We start from the raw sequence: 18,649 nt of genomic DNA, 5'->3' as shown, positions 1-18,649 counted from the left end.
AAAATATGTATAATTAAGTTTGTTAGAAAAATAATGTAACGTAGCAAAAAAATTATGAAGTTAATTAATATGACATATGTGAATTATTTTGTGGGAACCAATTCTGGTGTCCGCGCTTAATATTTATTTGTGGTTCGTAATTTGTATATGCACGCAATGTTTATTTCATACAAATTTTAGAAAATTTGATATAGATTAGAAAATGTTATATATTTTAGTCATAAAATATAAAATCTTATATAATTTTTATGCGATAGCATGTTTATTTTGTACAAATTTCTAAATATTTAGGTGATTAGAAAAAAATTGTTATTTATATTAAAAAAATATTTACGTATAAAAATATATGGTACTAATTTGAGTCAACTGCAGCGACGCGAAAAATGGATCAACATATTTTCCATCGTAGTTGGATGTACGATAGAAAATATCCGGGGAAAAGGAAACTTAAGGCGGCTTTTGTGGATGGAGTTCGTGATTTTGTTGCTTACGCCATGGCGCAAGATGCCTTTCAATTGGCGGGAGGGATAAGATGTCCGTGTGTTAAATGTACGTGTAGGTTGATTCGGAGCCCAAAAGATGTTCTAAACCATTTAAAGGACCTTGGTTTTATGGAGAATTATTATGTGTGGATTTATCACGATGAACAAGAGCCTACAAATATTACCGAGTCTGATGTTAATATGCACGCTTCAAGCAGCGAGGCGCGTATGGAACATCTTCCTGTGCATCTCGCATACGAAGCTTGGCTCGGTGGACCTGCTCAATATAGGTGGATATATCCTTTTGAAAGGTTCATGGGTTATGCAAAGCGAATGGTGAGAAATAAAGCAAGGGTTGAGGGATCAATAGTTGCAGCTTACGTGCGTCGGAAAACAAACTATTTCATCTCTCATTACTTCAACCCGTTGATGTTGACCCCAAGAAATACACGAAATGAAGTTATTGTTGAAAGTGAAGGGTTTCAGTCTGCCTTATCAGTTTTTCGTCACCAAGGACGTCCTTGTCATCCAGGGAAATATTACTGGATGAACGACGCAGAGTTGCAGTCAGCGACAATTCATGTGATGATTAATTGTAGCGAAGTTGGACCATACATTGAGATATTTCAAGGATTAATAATCGGCAACATATATACAAGTTTTCAAGGATGGTTTAAGCATCAATTGTTAAATTCTCATCCGACTACACAAATATATCATTTGAGGGGATTAGCCGAAGGTCCGGGAAGAAAAGTCAAACAATGGGACACTTACTTTGTCAATGGGTTTAAATTTCATACTCAATCACGATCAGTGGGCAAAAAAACAATTAACAGTGGTGTTTACGTCAAAGGAATCAGTGATGGAGGTGAAGATGACTTCTATGGTGTGATCAAACACATATTTAAAGTAACTTACCTATATGTAGATGAACCTAACAAAGTTGTATTGTTAAATTGACGAAAATTCATTTTTTTTTTTTAATTCTGAAAATTAAATTATATTTTCAAAAGTTATAAATTTTGAGATTATATAATTTTTAATTTTATTTTTCAAAAATTTATTTGTAGATTTTAAAAACACTAATTTCCAATTTTTTTCTTCACATTTCAAAAAAAAAAATTTGGAATTTTTTTTATGATTTATTTATTTATTTTCAGTTTTTTTTTTTCAAATTTTTAAAAATTTGAAAAAAAAAATAAATCAGTTTTTTTTAAAAAAATAAAAAATAATGACGTGGACCGCCACGTGGCAAAAGTTGCACAGTCAGCAACTGCCACGTGGCCAAAACCTTGCCAAATCACCAATGAAGTGGGGCCAGGGACCTTTTTAAAACAAAAAAAAATTTACAGGGATGTAATTAAATTTTTTTTTTTACAGGGACGAAAATCAAAATTCACTCAAATTACAGGGACGGTTTGCATATTTAAGCCTAAAATAAAATGTTGTCAAAATGAAAGAAAGGGTCGTAGCTTACTTTTCCATTCCAATTTCAGTCTCCCTCCCACCTCTTTTCCCCAATTTCAATCTCCCTCCAACACCTCCAAAACCCTAAAATCTCAAACTCACTCACTCACCAATCTCAATTTTCGCTCAGTCGCTCAATCGCTCAATTTTCGCTCCGTCGCTCAGTCGCCATTCACCAACTCAGTCGCTCAGTCGCCGTTCACCAACTCAGTCGCTCCTCACTCCTTCCTCCTTCCTTTTCCTCGTTATGGCTTCACACGCTCTCGCTCTCACACTCCCAACCTAGCCTACACACTCGATTCATATTCTTGTCACTTCCAAACCTAGCTTCTCACAATCGGTCCAATAGTTCCAATCGGTGCTACAATTGCTCAGTTTCCAACTCACTCAGTCCACAATCCATCATCGTTGATTTTATTGCTCTAAAAGGTTAGTGAATCACCTTTGCTAAATTGATTTTATTGCTGCTAATTTGTGATTTAAAATATTAGGGTTTTCTGATTTGGTCTGGGTTCTTTTGATAAGTTAACACGTTTGGGTTCTTTTGGTTTGTATACACATAAAATTTGATTTGGGTTCCCTAATGTTTTTTTGAACTTTAACTCATATCGCATTGTGAATGTATTTTTTTGCTTATAAGACCTGTGCTAATTTGACTCATATCGCATTTACCTATGCTATGATAATTGCAGCCTGTGTGGTCGTTTTTTGTTCTTCTTCTAGAAGTCGTGTTCGCCGTGTTCTCAATCGCTCAAGAAACCACCGCCGCCGCAGTGTTATAACTAGTTCAGAACCGCCGCCGTGTTAAACTCTTAATTAAATAGTAGCACTTGAGATGACTTATTTAGTTGAGAACTAAACCAAAATTTGATTCTTATCATATGGAAGAAGTATAAGTATTTCTCTTTTCTATAAGGATGGTGCAGATATGTTTCTCATTAATACTTCGGCCGTTTTCATAACATGTTGTTTGAAAAATAAATCTTTGGATGTATGGTTTATGTAATTACAAGGTTGATCAAATGGTGTTTATGGTGATGATATCTGTTGCATTCATGTTATAAAGTATGGAGCTGAACAATGCATTCAACTTTTATAAGTTGTTTTCTAATTCATTTATTCAAATTCCATTGTGAATGTATTTTTTTTGCTTATAAGACCTGTGCTAATTTGACTCATATTGCATTTACCTATGCTATGATAATTGCAGCCTGTGTGGTCGTTTTTTGTTCTTCTTCTAGAAGCCGTGTCCGCCGTGTTCTCAATCGCTCAAGAAACCACTGTCGCCGTCCTTCCTTCCTTCATTCACTGTATACCGCTGCCGCCGTTCATCAGGTTTGTTACTTCTTAAAATTTTTAAAGTTTGTTTGATATAGTGACCTTCACATAACTAGCATTCATTTTAATATTGAGTGTCAGTACTGCATATGGTTTAGAATTAATTTTGTATGAGTATCATTTTAGTTAAAAGTTTGGTTTATGTTCACTACTGCGTCATCTGAATTAAATGTTTGTGGCACCTCACATTCTTAAGGTTCTGATCTATGAGTGAGTGTTATAACTAGTTTTGAACTAAGTTAAGTTTCTCCTGTTTATTTTAATATATAATCCTTGCCATATGGATATGTGTGGTGTGTGTGCAAGTAATATAGTTTTTCTGTTTTTTATGAGGTAGATTAGAAGAAGATATGCATGATAATTTGGATCAGTATTATGTCATCCATTCATGAGATTATATCTGCCATTTGTTGGTTTTGATTCAGATTTGTTTTTGAGCATTAGAGTCTGTTATTTTATTGGTGCTTAAAGAAATGTGCTAGAGTTGATGTATGAGCGATGAGCTAATTGTTGTGCATTTTATGAAGTGTCAAAGGAAATTTAAGAGATTGTAATTACTCTTCATTGTGAAGATTGAAGATTGTAATTAATCTTCATTACGATGAGCTAAGAGTTTGAATTAAATGTATTTTGATTTATCTAATTTTGAACTATGTTTATAGGAACTTGGATCAACTTGAGGTGTTATCGAAGAAATAGGAGAAGCTTAATCAAAGACTATAAGAGCCAAGGCGTCTTCACAATCCATTGCTGCAACTAGGTTAGGTTATCTGATTATGTTTTTCAATTTTAATTATTTATAGAAGTATTGTATGATTCTGTTTTTAGCTATCAATAACTTTTGGTGCTGAGTTTGGTGATGGAGTACCATTGAATTAGTTGATCATTTTGATTATTGAAATTCATTCTTTACTCACTAGCTTGATTTAATTCTCTTTATTTCATTTTGACTATGTTTTGAAAATTAGGACAGAATTGTAGTATAAGCTTATAACACAATTTTTGGTTGAAGATTCTGACTTTTCTTTATCTCCAAGTTGAATTCCACTAAATTCTTGAGATAGATTGGTTGATGTTACTGTCAAATAAAATTCTTGAGGTAGTGTTTTCGCTGCTCCCTTTTCCACCATGATATAGCCGTGTCGGTGTCCTAGTTTTTTTTAGATTAGCCGTCTCCCGTGTCCGTGTCGTGTCCCGTGTCCGTGTCCGAGTCCGTGTTTCATAGGGTTTTCAGTGTAATTCTACAAAACCAATCCAAAAGTTCAGTTTTGTTCGTAAACAGACTTAAACTTCCTCTATTTAATTAAAATATCAAACGGTGTCCGAATTGAGTAAACGAACATTCCCTGGAAAGCTTAGAATGTCAAGAATATAAATATAATTTTACTTTTGGTGTTTAAATATCCAATTTGTACAGTTTGACTAATGAACGTGTACAGGTACAGAAACATGTTAGCAGTTTTACCAATTTGCTGCAAAAGTCAGAATTTCAATCTATTCCTCTTTTTTCTTTTTTTCACTTACTCAATTGATCATACTTCTACATTTCTTAATCTATGACATTATTACCATAACATAATAGTATAAAAGTAACTTTATGTTGATTCAAATCTGTTAGTGTGCATTTAGGTTTCGTCATTAGGTGTCGCCGTCATGGTTAGGTAAGAGCTATGAATTGTGGGTTGAGAGTTAACATGTGTTTACCTTTTTGAATACCATGCGTACTACCCATCCATCTTTCTGAATTACTGATACAGTGTAGTCGAATTGAATTTATCATTGCATTTTTTCTTGATGTTAAACCTGTGCGTATTTTAGAGCATTAATCAACTCTTTTTATTTCTGTTCCAGACTGTTTAGGCAAGCAGACAGGGATGTCTGGACGAGACAAGGATAAGGGTAAGGCTCATGTTGTAGATCATGGGAAGCCGAAGAAAAAGAAGAATGGAAGAATAGATGTTTCCTCAGACCCTACGACGACAATGATGATGATGATGATCATGATGATGAGGAGGAGGACGAGGACGAGGAGAGGGATGATGATCATAACGAGTAATTTATATTCTTTTCAGTTGCTGTTTTTTGGTTAGGGATTTTGGGCACTTTTGGGGTGTTTTAGGTGGTTACTGTCAAAGAAAATTTAACTTGCATATATGAATTTTGTTTTATGTAATTATTTATCAACATGACATGTTATCAAAAAATTTGGGTTATTTTCAAATTTTGGCGCACTTTTTTTATTTTTCGTTTTTTTTTTAAATTTGATTTTTTATGAAATTTTGGCGCCAAATATTTTGGCACCTCATTTGAATTATTTGGCGCCTTTTTCGAAATCAAAATTTGGATCTAATTTTTTTTTTTTAAAATATAATTGTTTCCTAGGAAAGTTTCGTAGGAAAACGTGTGCAATTTTTAATTATTAATTTTTCCTACGAAATTTTCGTCGGAAAGCGTGTGTCAGATGTGGCAGACTGCAAAAATGCTTTCCTACCAAACTTTCCGTCGGAAAAAGTATTTCCTCGGAAATTCCTCGGAAATCTTGTAGGAATAGATCTAAAATTTCCTACAACTTGTTTCCTCGGTAATTTCTCGGAAATCCGTGTTTTCCTACGAAAAAAGTGTGTTTTCCGAGGAATATTTCCCTAGGAAAATCCAATATTTCTTGTAGTGGTCATCAAACCTATGTGGATAAATGTAACTGAATTAAATATTGTACATGAAAGGAAAATCAAATGCGTGCCTTATGTTCTTCAGCCAAATGCATCATTTTTTCATCGGCCTTTCGTTGCTCTTCAATTGCCATCTCATTCTGTAAACAACAAGATGAAGAACATATTTAATATGTCATAATTAAGTTATTAAAATAAGAGGGATTGGACACACAAGACCAAATGGTCCACACAATAAGGAACGTTGACAACACTTTTTATGAAATAGACCTATCAGAATAAGTGTCTTCAAGAGTGTTAACAAGAGTGAATAGTATTGCTACCATAAAATCGAAGAGCCAAAATAAATTACCTGTTTCCTCTCAAGATATAGCTTATTGCTCTCATTGTCATTATCTACTTGACGCTTCTGCAGATCCATTTCACGGGACATAAGTTCATTCCTCCTAGCTTCCAGTTCCAACATGGCTTTTTCATGATCCTTAGACATATTTTCCAGATAGTTGCGTTCAACTTGCCGCATCTTGCTGATTTCTAATGGAACAATGTGAAACAAACTAAGCTACCAAAAATTACATCATCTGCAACACATCATTTTAAAATGCAACAGAATGTACACTATGCCGAAAGGATGGATATAATATAATAAAATCAGATTGTTTCACTTTTAAATTCAGTGAAACATAATACCATTATTTAGTAAAACTGTTCATTAAAGTATCAACATACCCTTATTAAAATTTTCAAGCATCTCCTCTTCTTGATCCATCAGTTTCATTAGGAACACATTAGCCTCATCATATTTGCTTGTTGTCTGTTCCAATTTCATGTTCTTCAACTTTAATGCTCTCCTATTGTCCACAGAATCAGAATATTAATCCCTAGTTATAAGGAATTGCTTCAAGAATCAGAATGCTATCACAATTTCAAAAATAAAACAGATAACGAGCACAATACAATGTTTATTCACATGTTCAAAAACTAAAAAAGAAAAATCCAAACACAATTTCAAAAAGCTTACTTGGCTGGGAAATAAAGTAAAAACATGATTATTAAGCTTGAAGTTATATTAGGATATGAGCGATTATGAAGCAGAGTAGAGTTTAAATACACAATAAACAGTATAAATTATATTACCTTGCGTTGAAAGAATGGTTTTGACAACGATTTTGACTAGTTAAAACCAGAGGAGAAAACGAATGAACGTATAAGATGAAAATAATGAAACCCTGACGGCTTTCTAGGGCAATATATATATATATATATATATATATATATATCTTCTATATCAAGATACACTACATGGGTTGGGCTTTTCCTTTCCTTTCAAATTTTATTCATTTATTTAAACTATTTTATCATTTTTATTTAAATTATCAATTAAAAAAAATTAGTTATATCCTATCAAAATAGCTATAATCCATAACAGTAGGAAGAACAATCTACAATAATATGAACAATATTAAAGATACGCAATCTTCGGCTGTACTTTTCTTTTCAAAATTTACTCCTTTATTTAAACTATTTTATCATTTTTAGTTAAATTATGAATTAAAAAACTAGTTAGATCCTATTAAAATAACAATAATCCATAACAATATTGGACTCTATGAAAAACCTTATTTTAACCTTATATGAAAAAAAAATATTGTGTTTTAGTATAACATTTTTTTCACCAATATTTTCGTCCATGTTCTTCACCTTTAATGTTCTCCTATTGTCCTCAGAATCAGAATATTAATCGATAAGGAATTGCTTCCGGAATGAGAATGGTATCACAATTTCAAAAATAAAACAAATAATGTGCACAATAAAAGAAAAATCAAAACACAATTTTAAAAAGCATACTGACTGAGAAATAAAGTAAAAAACGTGATTTTTAAGGTTGATGTTATACCAGGATATGAGCGATTACGAAGCACACTAGAGTATAAATACACAATAAACAGTATAAATTATATTACCTTGCGCTAGAAGAATGATTTTGACAGCGATGTTGACGACCAGTGAAAAACCAAAGGAGAAAACCGAGTGAATAAGATGAAGAATGACAAACCCCACGGCTTTCTAGGGCTAAATATATATATAGAGAGGATCAAATGACACCTTGATCTCAATATTACTCTATTTCTTACCTTTCTCTCTCTTCCCATACTCTCTCTTACCTATTTCTCTCTTCACAACTTCTATTCTAAACCAAACATATTCTTAGTGCAGTTGTGAGGTATACCGAGATCTATACTGTTAAGCTTAAATACGAAGAGTGATAAAATAATCTAATTAGCAACAATTTTTTGAGAGGTAGTTATCAGCAACGATCAAAGAAAAAGAATCATTTTAGTGTTTTGATAGAATGTGTTACTTTTTTAATGCAATTTATTTTTTTTATTTTTTTGAAGGATTAATGCAATTTATTTAATCACCGGTGGTTCCCTAAAAAAAATAAATTAATCATCGGTGGTGATGACTGACTCAATCAAACATAAACCTCTTTTTTTAACCTTAGGTAACAATAATAAGTAATAAAAACAGGGGAAACAAAAAGGAAATGATTGATAATGAATTTATGATAAAGATGTTTTTTTTTAATTAGAGGATAAAGAGAGAAATTGGTGTGAAAGTATTCTTTTGGGTATAGTTTTAATTTTAAACCTTTGAATTAAATATTTGTTTATTCCTCAAAATAAAATGATAGAATTGCATATGTCTATGTTTGTTACAAGTTTATTAAATTTTATTTCCGGCAATAAAATGTTTCTAGGAATAGAAATTTTTTTCCAAGGAAATTGGTGGGAATAAAGTTCCCATGGAGATGGAAATAAATTCCAATATAGTTACCTATTATAATCTCTATATTTATGGTTCATAGGAATATTATAAAGCTAACCAAACATGTTTTTTTCTAAATATTTTGGTATAAAATTTCAATCTTTATATTCCAAAGGAATGTTATTCCTAAGAATAAATTTGATTAACTTAAAACAAACACATCCTAAAAAAATAGATGAGATTTAGTGTCACATTTGATTTTGACTTGTCATTTGATTTTAACGAAAATGTCATTAAAAAGGAAGAACAACAGAAAATTTACCGAGTCTTTTTTGACGTAGGTAGAGTGTACTAGCCAAAGATGACTTTGAAATCGAGTGCAAAAAAAATAAAACAAAAATGTTGGCTCAATTGACAAATTAAATTCCGACGTGAGATTAAACTAAACCCCCAATCAAAAAAATTTGAAAATTGATGTTGACATATTTGATTTGGCTGAGAAACACGAGTAAATTACTCAAATGCCCCTCAACAGTTAACTATCGAAGTTTACTCGAACCGGCTGCAGTTAACTGTCGAGAAAAACCTCAGTCGTTAGCTGCCGAAGAACTTCAAACATGAAATTAAACATGATCTGGGCAAGGAAGAAATGCTACTATCCATTGATGTTGTCGCCGTTCCAAACCGTGCACGTCAATACCATCTATCGAAAATACTTCCTCCGCCGACATGGGTGTTGCAATTGTCAAGAGCAATTTTCAAAAAATTTATCGTCTGGACACCAAATCTAACCTATCAACTCTATCTCTTTCCCTTCTTCAAAAAAAAAAAAAAAAAAACTATCTCTCTCCCCCAATCACTATCAGGTGACTGTCCTTTGTTGGTCGAGAAAGATATCAAAGATGCACATGTTCATGCTTACTTCAGCGCAAATGGCACAATCAACAAGAAGCCTCTGTTAATAGTCATAATAGACTATATTCAAGCTTGGTAATATCAATCCACACTAATGAATAATCCACTTGAGCATTTGAGAACACAAAATTGGGACTCCAAATCCAATTTGTGACTACCAAATAATCATCAAAGGTTATTGAGGACCCGAAAAATAACATCATCCCCAACATTTTGATGGCCAACCATTGCGTTAAATAAAATATGCTAGGTAGATGAAGGACTGTTACTACGAATTCGGAGGCTCGGCTCTGTAGGTGAAAAGAGGTCTGTAATAAAATAAAAACGTATTTTTTTAAAAGAACAATGTTCTATTTAAATTTTTTAAAAGATAAATACAAGGTGCCGTATATATGTTATACATCCAAAGGTGAAAATCACTACCGTATGCATGAGGAACCTCAAACCACCTTCCCAAAAAGACACCCACCTAACGCCAAAAACAAGAGGACTCAATTCTAATAGGCCTAAAACAAGACAACATAAGAGGAAAAGGAAATGAAATCGGGGAAGAAAAAAAGGAAAGTCTGATGGAGTGATGGTGATGGAACGCGTGGTATCAGAGAGAAAGAGAATAATGACTTTTTTTTAGTGGGGTTAGTACTTAGTAGTACTACTGGACTATATTTTGAGGTAGATTCGAAGCGTGTAGCAGATTATTTCAACCGAAGCAATGAAGATATTATTGAGTTTGGAATCATTGTGGATAGTAATATTCAGTATTGCTTCTTAAATTTAGCCAACTCTCATGTAGAGTTTATTAGAAGGCAAACGAATAAGGTTGCCTATTGTTGAAATGTGTCTCAAAATTGATGTTGAAGTCTAAAACAATCGTGGCACGTTTGCAGGGCAACGTGGCACGATTGAATGGTTCAGGTTTTGGGTTGCCATTGAAAAAATCGAGGCACGATGCAGACAGATAAGGTATAGTACTGTACTATCACCTGCTCCATCGTGGCACGATGGGCTCGAAATGTGGCACGATGCTGCGTATTCCTGAACACTATTTAAGGCTTCATTCTTCATTTTTGAGTGGAGCTTCAAGAGAGAGAAACTAGGGTAATCAAAGGAGGTAATTTTAGGGTTGAGGGTCTTTGATTAGGGTTCTCTTGGGTTGGGAAACATTTGTAAACACCTTGGGTGAGTGAAAATCATTGAGTGTCTTGTTCATTTGTGAGGTTGGGAAAATGGGTAGAAATTAGGTTTGTTCTTTGTGAGCTTGTTGAAGCTAATATCTTGTAACCCATTTGTATCACTTTGTAATAACTTTTTGATAGTGGATTGGAGAGATCAATCTCTCCCCGAGATTAGGTCAAGTTGGACCGAACTGGGTCAACAATCTTTGGTGTGTTTGTTTCTCTTCTCTCTTTATCTTTTGCTTGTGGTTTTGAGCTTTTCACTTTGATTACTAGATTAGATCTATGTGTTGTTATTATTGATGATTGCTTGTCTTTACTTTGATATTGGTTACCACTTTCCTTTGCTTCACACATCATAGTTTGTATTGGTGTGAGTTTTGAGTCCGAATTCACAATACCTATGAATTGGCAAAGGCAGCCACTTCCTTAGCTTCCAAAATTTTAATGATGTACCGACATATATCTATGATTTGATTTATAATGAAATGTTATAAGTTTATTGCTTAAAAATAATACTGGACACATAATTGTTGCACCGTGTCTGGAAATATAGCACAATAATTACCGCAGATTATTCTTTGTAGTTTACTACAGATAGCAATTTATACAATGTTAACTTCATTAATAGTTTTATGTTCAACAATATAAAGAGTACGCTGAGTTGCAACATACAAGTACAAAATCAAAAATTCCTTCAAAAAAAAAAAGTACAAAATCAAAATTAAAATACAACAACAAAATCAAATAATATCCTTTTTTTTTTGTTATACAAGCAGAAAAAAATAATAAAACTTTAAAACACACATGCATCACACATAGACAAAAAAACCAAACCTAGTCAGAAAAACAAAAAGAAGAATAAATGTGACATAAACCATTATCTCAAACATTACATTTATCCTACATATGTATGTGGAGTATTAAGACAGGCAAGGTGTAGTCAATTTGCGATCATTGTTTTCAGTTGGATCCATATATTATAGTCCTTTCCCCACTCTTTCTAATAGGCCCCCTCAAAGTCTCGTTCACACATTCACTCGGTTTGATCTTTTCCACACTCTTCATACCATCTTATATGGTGGCAATGCCCTTCATTTTTCAAAGAAAATAAAGACAAGACTTTATTTAGAGAATAAAGACACGGAAAGTAGATAATATTATTTTATCATTTTATTATTATTTTTTTAAATTAATCTCTTCATGTCTTTCTCTCTAAATACCTAAATGAAGCCCTCTTGAAAAATGAAGATGATTCGTTTATGTATAATATCAAGATTTGTTATCTCTTCTATCAAAAGTAACTCTATATAGTTAACCACCATTAATTGTCAGACTTTTTTCTGGACAAAGTTCTTTAACTACACAATTATTTTTTAAATTTAAATCTAAATCTACACTTAAATTCACTAAATCTACACTTAAATTATATAAAATTTAAAAATTCACTATGCTTTAGTTGAACATTTATTTTTTTACAAAATTTTCCATAACAATATGATATATATTTTCAAACGTAAATTAAAAACAACATAAAAACTAATACAATAAAATGCCCAACTTAGTAATTAAGCAAGGAGGTCCTGATAAAATACGTGATGTGTGCACCAACTTAGCAAATAAAATACAATAAAAAATATGAATAAATGTTTCCATTATTCTGCAAGTCTGTTTAGAATAGTTACATACAAGATGTCCGGTTAGTAAAAAAAAAAAAAATGTCGGTTAATATGCCTAAAATAAAAAAAAATGTCCGGTTAGTATTCATCACCGACCTCAAGATCTACGACACCCTTTACCCGAGCCACTTGCTGATAAATCATTGTCCAGAAACACACATCAACAAACATAAGTCTTCTAGGAATATGTTTACCACTTGATAAAGATAGCTTATAGAAATATGTCCTCTATTCTTTCGGAAAAAAGAAAATATCTTCTATCATCAGACGGGTTTAGGTATATGCTATCAAGAATGATACACGTCCCTCCTTCTCGAACCTCCAACCGTCACCATTTTTTTTTTCTTTTTGATCTATTGCATAGGGATGATTTTGGGTCAAAATTGACCCTAAATCATCCATCCAAATTGTTTTTTTTTTTTTTGTTAAATAAATGATTTCCACGTATTTTCAATATTATTTCGTTTGTTTTTGTAATTTTGTCGTCTTTGCACGATTCCGTTTATCTTTATATGTTGATAGTAAAAGATAGAATAATGATATTTGTATCGACATTTTAAACAATTTAGGGACAAAGAGAAATTTATTCAAAAATTATTTTAAATTTGTTGTCCAAATATGATAGATGAAGAAATATGTGTACAAAGTAGTGTGATACATAATAGGGATTGGGGAGTAATATTCTCTTTACCTGTATTGTTGTATGTCGACAGAACTATACAGTACACCAACAAGTGGGTCAAGATATTTTGTTCTGATGAAGAGACGTGATAACGTGATATTTCTCCCATGTTACAGTGTTCATTGACAGTGTTATAAGTAAGCTTTCATATCTCTCACCAAACTACCAACAACCTCAACTACAAGATGACTGACACCATAGCAGCAAGTAATAATTTCATAGCTACATTCATGTGGTTCACACCCTCTCCTCTTTTCATCTTTGTTAACCTTGTCATTGGTACCATTGCTCTCGTTTCTCGCTTCGCTGCAGTAACTGCACCCAAAACCCATCAAACACACAATCTCAGTCACTGCAACCACCACCATAACGAGCAAACATTTGTTACACAACCTGAGCCAGAGTCTACTCAGCCCCAACTTGCTCCAAGTCTAAAACCTTCACTGTTACAGCGAGTCTTGTCTTTCAATCTCAACAAACACGAACCAGCACAAACAGAACCCAAAACCCCACCTATAGAACTGGTCAAGTCGGATCCGATCCACGATTGTGATTCTGATGATGAGGAGAATAGCAAACCGATGATGAAGAAATCAGCGAGCGAGAAAGAGTGTTCAATGGCGAGAAGTGAATCAACGACGAGTAAAGAAGAAGATGAAGCGGATGATGCAAAAGCTGATGATTTTATAAACATGTTTAAGAAGCAATTGAGGTTGCAGAGGCTTAATTCTTTTATCCGTTCCAAAAACAGCATTTGATCGATGATGATAACACAGACCTACACTTCCCTTTGAATAGTCTAGATGAAAAGAAAATACTCCATTACATAAAGAAAAATTACTTGAATTCATGTTGAGTTTGATTAAATTATGACTCTGTAGAGCTTAAACTAAACGACAGCACTCTGGATTTTGTTCAAATTCAATGTGAGTATAAATATGCACTAAACATCTTTTCTTGTAGGTTTGTGTCTTTTACAAGTAGAGCTGTCAAAACGGGCCGGCCCGAAAGCCCGAATAAAACGTAGGGCTTGGGCCTAATAATTACAGCCCGAATTTTTCAAGAGCTTTTTAGCCCGGCTCGAAAAAGCCCGGAGTCCGTTCGGGCCACGGGCAGCCCGCAAAAAAAGTTTACTTCTCGTGAATTTACTGGAGCTGAAGATGCAGCCTGATTGGCTGACTCACAGTGAATTTACTTCTCGTGAAGCTGACTACTAAACTGGATTCCTCCACAAGTTGCATAGCCCAAACAAAGCAAGTACTCTTTCTAGGAAACTGACATATTCTATACTATTATGCTACTTGATGTCACCATGTTCTGCCTCAGTGGTTTAGTTTTTGTGGTACCCCTAAGCCTTTGGAAGTGAAGTAAAACGTCAAAATACTAACATGCAAAAGAAAGGGTTCTGTTTCATCATATTGACAAGAACAATTAGCTATTAACTTTTCCTATAGCATTCTTTAGACTAATTAACTGTCATTACTACTACAGAGATTGTTCTTGGATAACCAATTGGAAAGGTTGAACTTCTGATAGAAGTTGTAAACATAGTTCATTACTCATATCTTATACATCAAATATGCTACTGAATTTATTTTTAAAGTTACTGGCAACTTATTCTTTTAAAAGATGACTACAATGCTATTTACCATGTTAAATAAAGAGCAACTGATTTTGAAAATTTATCCTGTATTCAAATTACCTTAAAAAACAGATACGGGCCCGGGCTGGCCCGTTAGCCCGGCATATTTATGTATGTTCAGTACTTAAAAGAATGAAAAAGGGAAGAAAAAAATACGGGGCAGGGCTGGCCCGTTAGCCCGGGAGCCCGTATAGGGCCGGGCTCGGGCTCTATTTTTGCAGCCCATATTCAAATCGGGCTTTTTAGCCCGGCCCTTAAAAGCCCTTGGCCCGATCGGGCCGGGCCTAAACGGGCCGGGCCGCCCGTTTTGACAGCTCTATTTACAAGAGCTGTTATGTTTTTTAGGAGTTAAGATGTCTTCATTTTCTCTCCCAATTTCTTAAGCTTTAAATATTTTAGGGTGTATACTTTTTTTTTTGTTCATTTAATATCACATTTTTACTTTTTACATTGGCTTAATAACAGTTTTAGCCCCCTAATTTTTTCAAAGTTGCGATTTTGGGCCTCTAAGAAAAAAAACTACAAAACGCCCCTTAAGTTTTGCATCTATGACAGTTTTGGCCCCCAAAACCAATTTTAACCCGGTCTACACTGACGTGACACCCAAAGTGAGGTGTCACGTGTTATCTTTTTTATTTTTTTTAACCAAAAATTGACTTTGAGAGGTCAAAACTGAAACAGTTGCAAAACTTAAAGGGCGGTTTTGTAATTGGTTTTTTAGAGAGAAACTTCGTAAAAAATTAGGGGGCGAAAATTGCTATTAAACCATTTACATTTGAGGGATTAAGATTCTCTCTATTTACTCGATTAAAAGAGTGATATTGAATAAACCAATTTTTTTTATTTCAAAATTATAATAACAGACATTACCATTTGTTTTGTGAAATTGAGAGAATCTCAACCCTTGAACACCGGATGCGCAAAGTCTTTCCTTATCTAACCTCCTCTGTTTCATTAGAAGTAGCCAAGGCAATATTCATTATTCACTCAAAAGAAAGTCAATACAGCGAGTGCCCACCCGAACCCATTCAAACCCGTTTCGACTTTGACAGGAAATCCTGTTTTGATTAGGTGTGGATTTAAGTTTTGAGAAATGATATTTGAGTCTCACATATGTTTGGTTCCAACGAAAGAAAGAGGAGTGGAATGGAAAGAGAGTGGAATGATGCTCTTTCTACTGTTTGGTACACCTTCATAAAGCTAAGTAAAGAAAGTTTTTTGCGGGTCCCACATCAGAATTGTTTCTGCACTAAACAGATCAGAAAGTGGAAAGAAAGTCATTATTTCTGTTGCATTTACCAAAATACCCTCTGATCTTGTATATTTTTACAACACATATTTCAATTTTTTCCTTCTTTTGAACCATACTCTCATAGAATATTTTATTATTTTCAATATTTATACACATTTCTTAGCATGCTCAAATTAGAACTCATATAGTCATTTTTTTTTGTGATCAATTTTAATAGTGTTTATATCAAAATTATTTAAATGTATTTTTATTGAAAATCATTTAAATAACACAATAACATAAGGCTATTTATGTCATTTAATAAATTCATTTCTTTCTTTCCTCCCTTACTTTCACTATAACCAAACAAGCAACAAATCATCTCACTTTCTACTCACTTTCTTCTTACTTTCTTTCCTTTAACCTTCTTTCCTCTAACTTTCTTTCCTTTTATTATCTAAATATACCCAAAATGTAAAGAGATGAGTGTTAGAGAAAGTGTTCCTAAAACTAAAGTAACAAAATCATAAGTTACTATGATTGAAGTGCTTCAATTGTCATAAAAACAAAAGGTTTTGAACTATATTTCCATGCAATTTATAATTTAGTCCATGATTGTTCATCAAGTTTATAAATTTTAAGATAGCAAGAATATCTCTCATAAAATTACTCCATTGTTGTTTCATCTTTTTCCACAAACAATTATCATTATTTTGGCAGCAATATCATTTAGGAAATATTTTGGCTGCAATTATTTAGGAAATAATGCAGTCAAATCACGAAAAAGAGGTGGCAACTAGGCTATCCATGAAAGAATGATGGGTAATTTACCCCAACCAATACACATTAGCCACATAAGCACATATTCATGAACTATCTTGACCCCACAAATAAATTGCTCATTTTTATTGGTTGGTGGGTAAATTACACACCATTCAAAGGTAATTTAGAAAAAACCAAGTAAGAAAGTAAGAAATTAATTGAAGGATAAATAATTTCCTAGAACGGAAAGTCTTTCCCCTATCGTGAATCTTTTCTTAAAGTGACATAATGGGTCAAGAAAAAAGGCAAGAGGTAAAGATGTTCATAAACAAAAACACACAGTGAGAAATGCAAAATGACATCAAGGGACATACTTTCAAACAAAAATAATGTTTTTTTTGTCCAAAACAAAAAGGTTTATGATGCTAATGCACACTTTTATTTTATGGATGGATGTGTATTAGTTAGCATATATATATATATATATGGTCTTCCAAAACTTTTTCGAAAATATTGAACTTCCAAACATACTGCTAGTGTACCTAACAACTGTTCAAAAGATTTTTTGAAGGAAACAACTGTTCGAAAGAATTTTTTTTTGAAGGAACAACTGTTCGAAAGATGAAAACCCATGTCGGACACTTGAGATAATCAGGCTGTTTCTATAGTTTTACTAGCTTTACGAATAGTATGAGAAAAAGATCCCTTACATGATACATCATAAAAAAAAAAAAATAATAATTCATTATTGTGTTTTTATTAGCTATTCATTTCATTTTTTTTTATTTCGCTTTTCACTACCAAATATATGTTCTTTTAGACAACATCTGAAAAATAAATCAAATACATTGTAGACACCGAAACAAAATAAAATACCGTAGAAGTAGAGAACAATAACACATGCGAAGTAGACTGAAATTTTAGCACCCAAAACATCGTATGTCAAATGCAGCTATTGATAAAAAGAACAACAAAACAAAAAAGATGATACGTCTCACATCAATTTTTTTTTCTTTTTTTGTAGTGATCTCACATTGGTTTCATAATGATAAATGTGTTTCACATGATCTTGCATTATCAAATTCAATTCTGCAATCCTTTCTATAAAGTCAAGAAAGTTGACATTACTGTATTGATATAATTTATTTTTTTGGAATCTTTGAAAGACAAGATTAAGGTTAATTTCTCTGGTAGGCCCATTTTCAACTAAAATAGAATTTGTTTTGTTATGAAAAATATCCCAATTTCTTGGATAATAAATATCATCGATATTTTTAATATTAGTGAGACACATTATTAGGAACAAAGGGCCCAAAAAAATATCACAAATTTCTTCGATGATAAATTTTTGAGCACATTATTAAGAACAACCAATTTTATTATAGGAGGGTGTATATAGAAATGTTTGTGATACATGGGATATATATAGCAAATTGCGCCAAAAGGGCAAAAAACATTAACAGATTTCAGCCCAGCCCTTCATCATGTCAATATTTGAGCTTTTTTTTAGAGAATTTTGCTATATATAGCTCCCAAAAACAAAATATTTCTATATACAGTCTGCACCTTAAAAAAAATGTTAGGCTCCTACCGGCATGGGCCTAGGCACTTCTAACTTATGTGCTAGGGTCGGACCTGGAGATAATTATACTTGAGACCTTAAGGAGTACATTTAGAAGTTTGGGGAGTAAGTTGGAAACTCATGTCGGACTCCAAAAGAGGGCACTATAGAATAATGTTAGGTACATTGAAAATTTATTAGAAAGGCGGATCATCATCCAATAAAAGAGGGCAATATACAATAAGGTTAGGTACTTTGAAAATTTATTAGAAAGACA

At 33.0% G+C, this 18,649-nt stretch overlaps 2 protein-coding genes and 1 long non-coding RNA gene across 3 annotated transcripts; 2 read left to right on the top strand and 1 right to left on the bottom strand.

Moving 5' to 3' along the window:
• Window positions 1–1,939: 1,939 nt before the first annotated feature.
• LOC120580011 (uncharacterized) lies at window positions 1,940–5,518 on the top strand. Its single transcript, XR_005645622.1, has 4 exons — window positions 1,940–2,378; window positions 3,160–3,284; window positions 3,950–4,047; window positions 5,139–5,518. It is a non-coding gene; the product is annotated as an uncharacterized lncRNA (long non-coding RNA).
• Window positions 5,519–6,015: 497 nt separating this feature from the next.
• LOC120579995 (factor of DNA methylation 2) lies at window positions 6,016–6,785 on the bottom strand. The gene is made up of 3 exons (XM_039832831.1): window positions 6,686–6,785; window positions 6,309–6,490; window positions 6,016–6,096 (listed from the first exon to the last, which is right to left on the bottom strand). The coding sequence occupies exons 1-3, from the start codon at window positions 6,783–6,785 to the stop codon at window positions 6,016–6,018; spliced, it is 363 nt and encodes a 120-aa protein (XP_039688765.1).
• A 6,507-nt stretch (window positions 6,786–13,292) lies between these two features.
• On the top strand, window positions 13,293–14,804 carry LOC25494230 (pathogen-associated molecular patterns-induced protein A70). The gene has a single exon (XM_013603030.3). The coding sequence runs from the start codon at window positions 13,362–13,364 to the stop codon at window positions 13,932–13,934; it is 573 nt and encodes a 190-aa protein (XP_013458484.1). The 5' UTR covers window positions 13,293–13,361; the 3' UTR covers window positions 13,935–14,804.
• Window positions 14,805–18,649: the final 3,845 nt, after the last annotated feature.

The sequence above is a fragment of the Medicago truncatula genome, chromosome 4 (assembly GCF_003473485.1).
Source record: "Medicago truncatula cultivar Jemalong A17 chromosome 4, MtrunA17r5.0-ANR, whole genome shotgun sequence".
Taxonomy (NCBI): domain Eukaryota; kingdom Viridiplantae; phylum Streptophyta; class Magnoliopsida; order Fabales; family Fabaceae; genus Medicago; species Medicago truncatula.
This window is presented reverse-complemented; position numbering and strand designations above follow the sequence as displayed.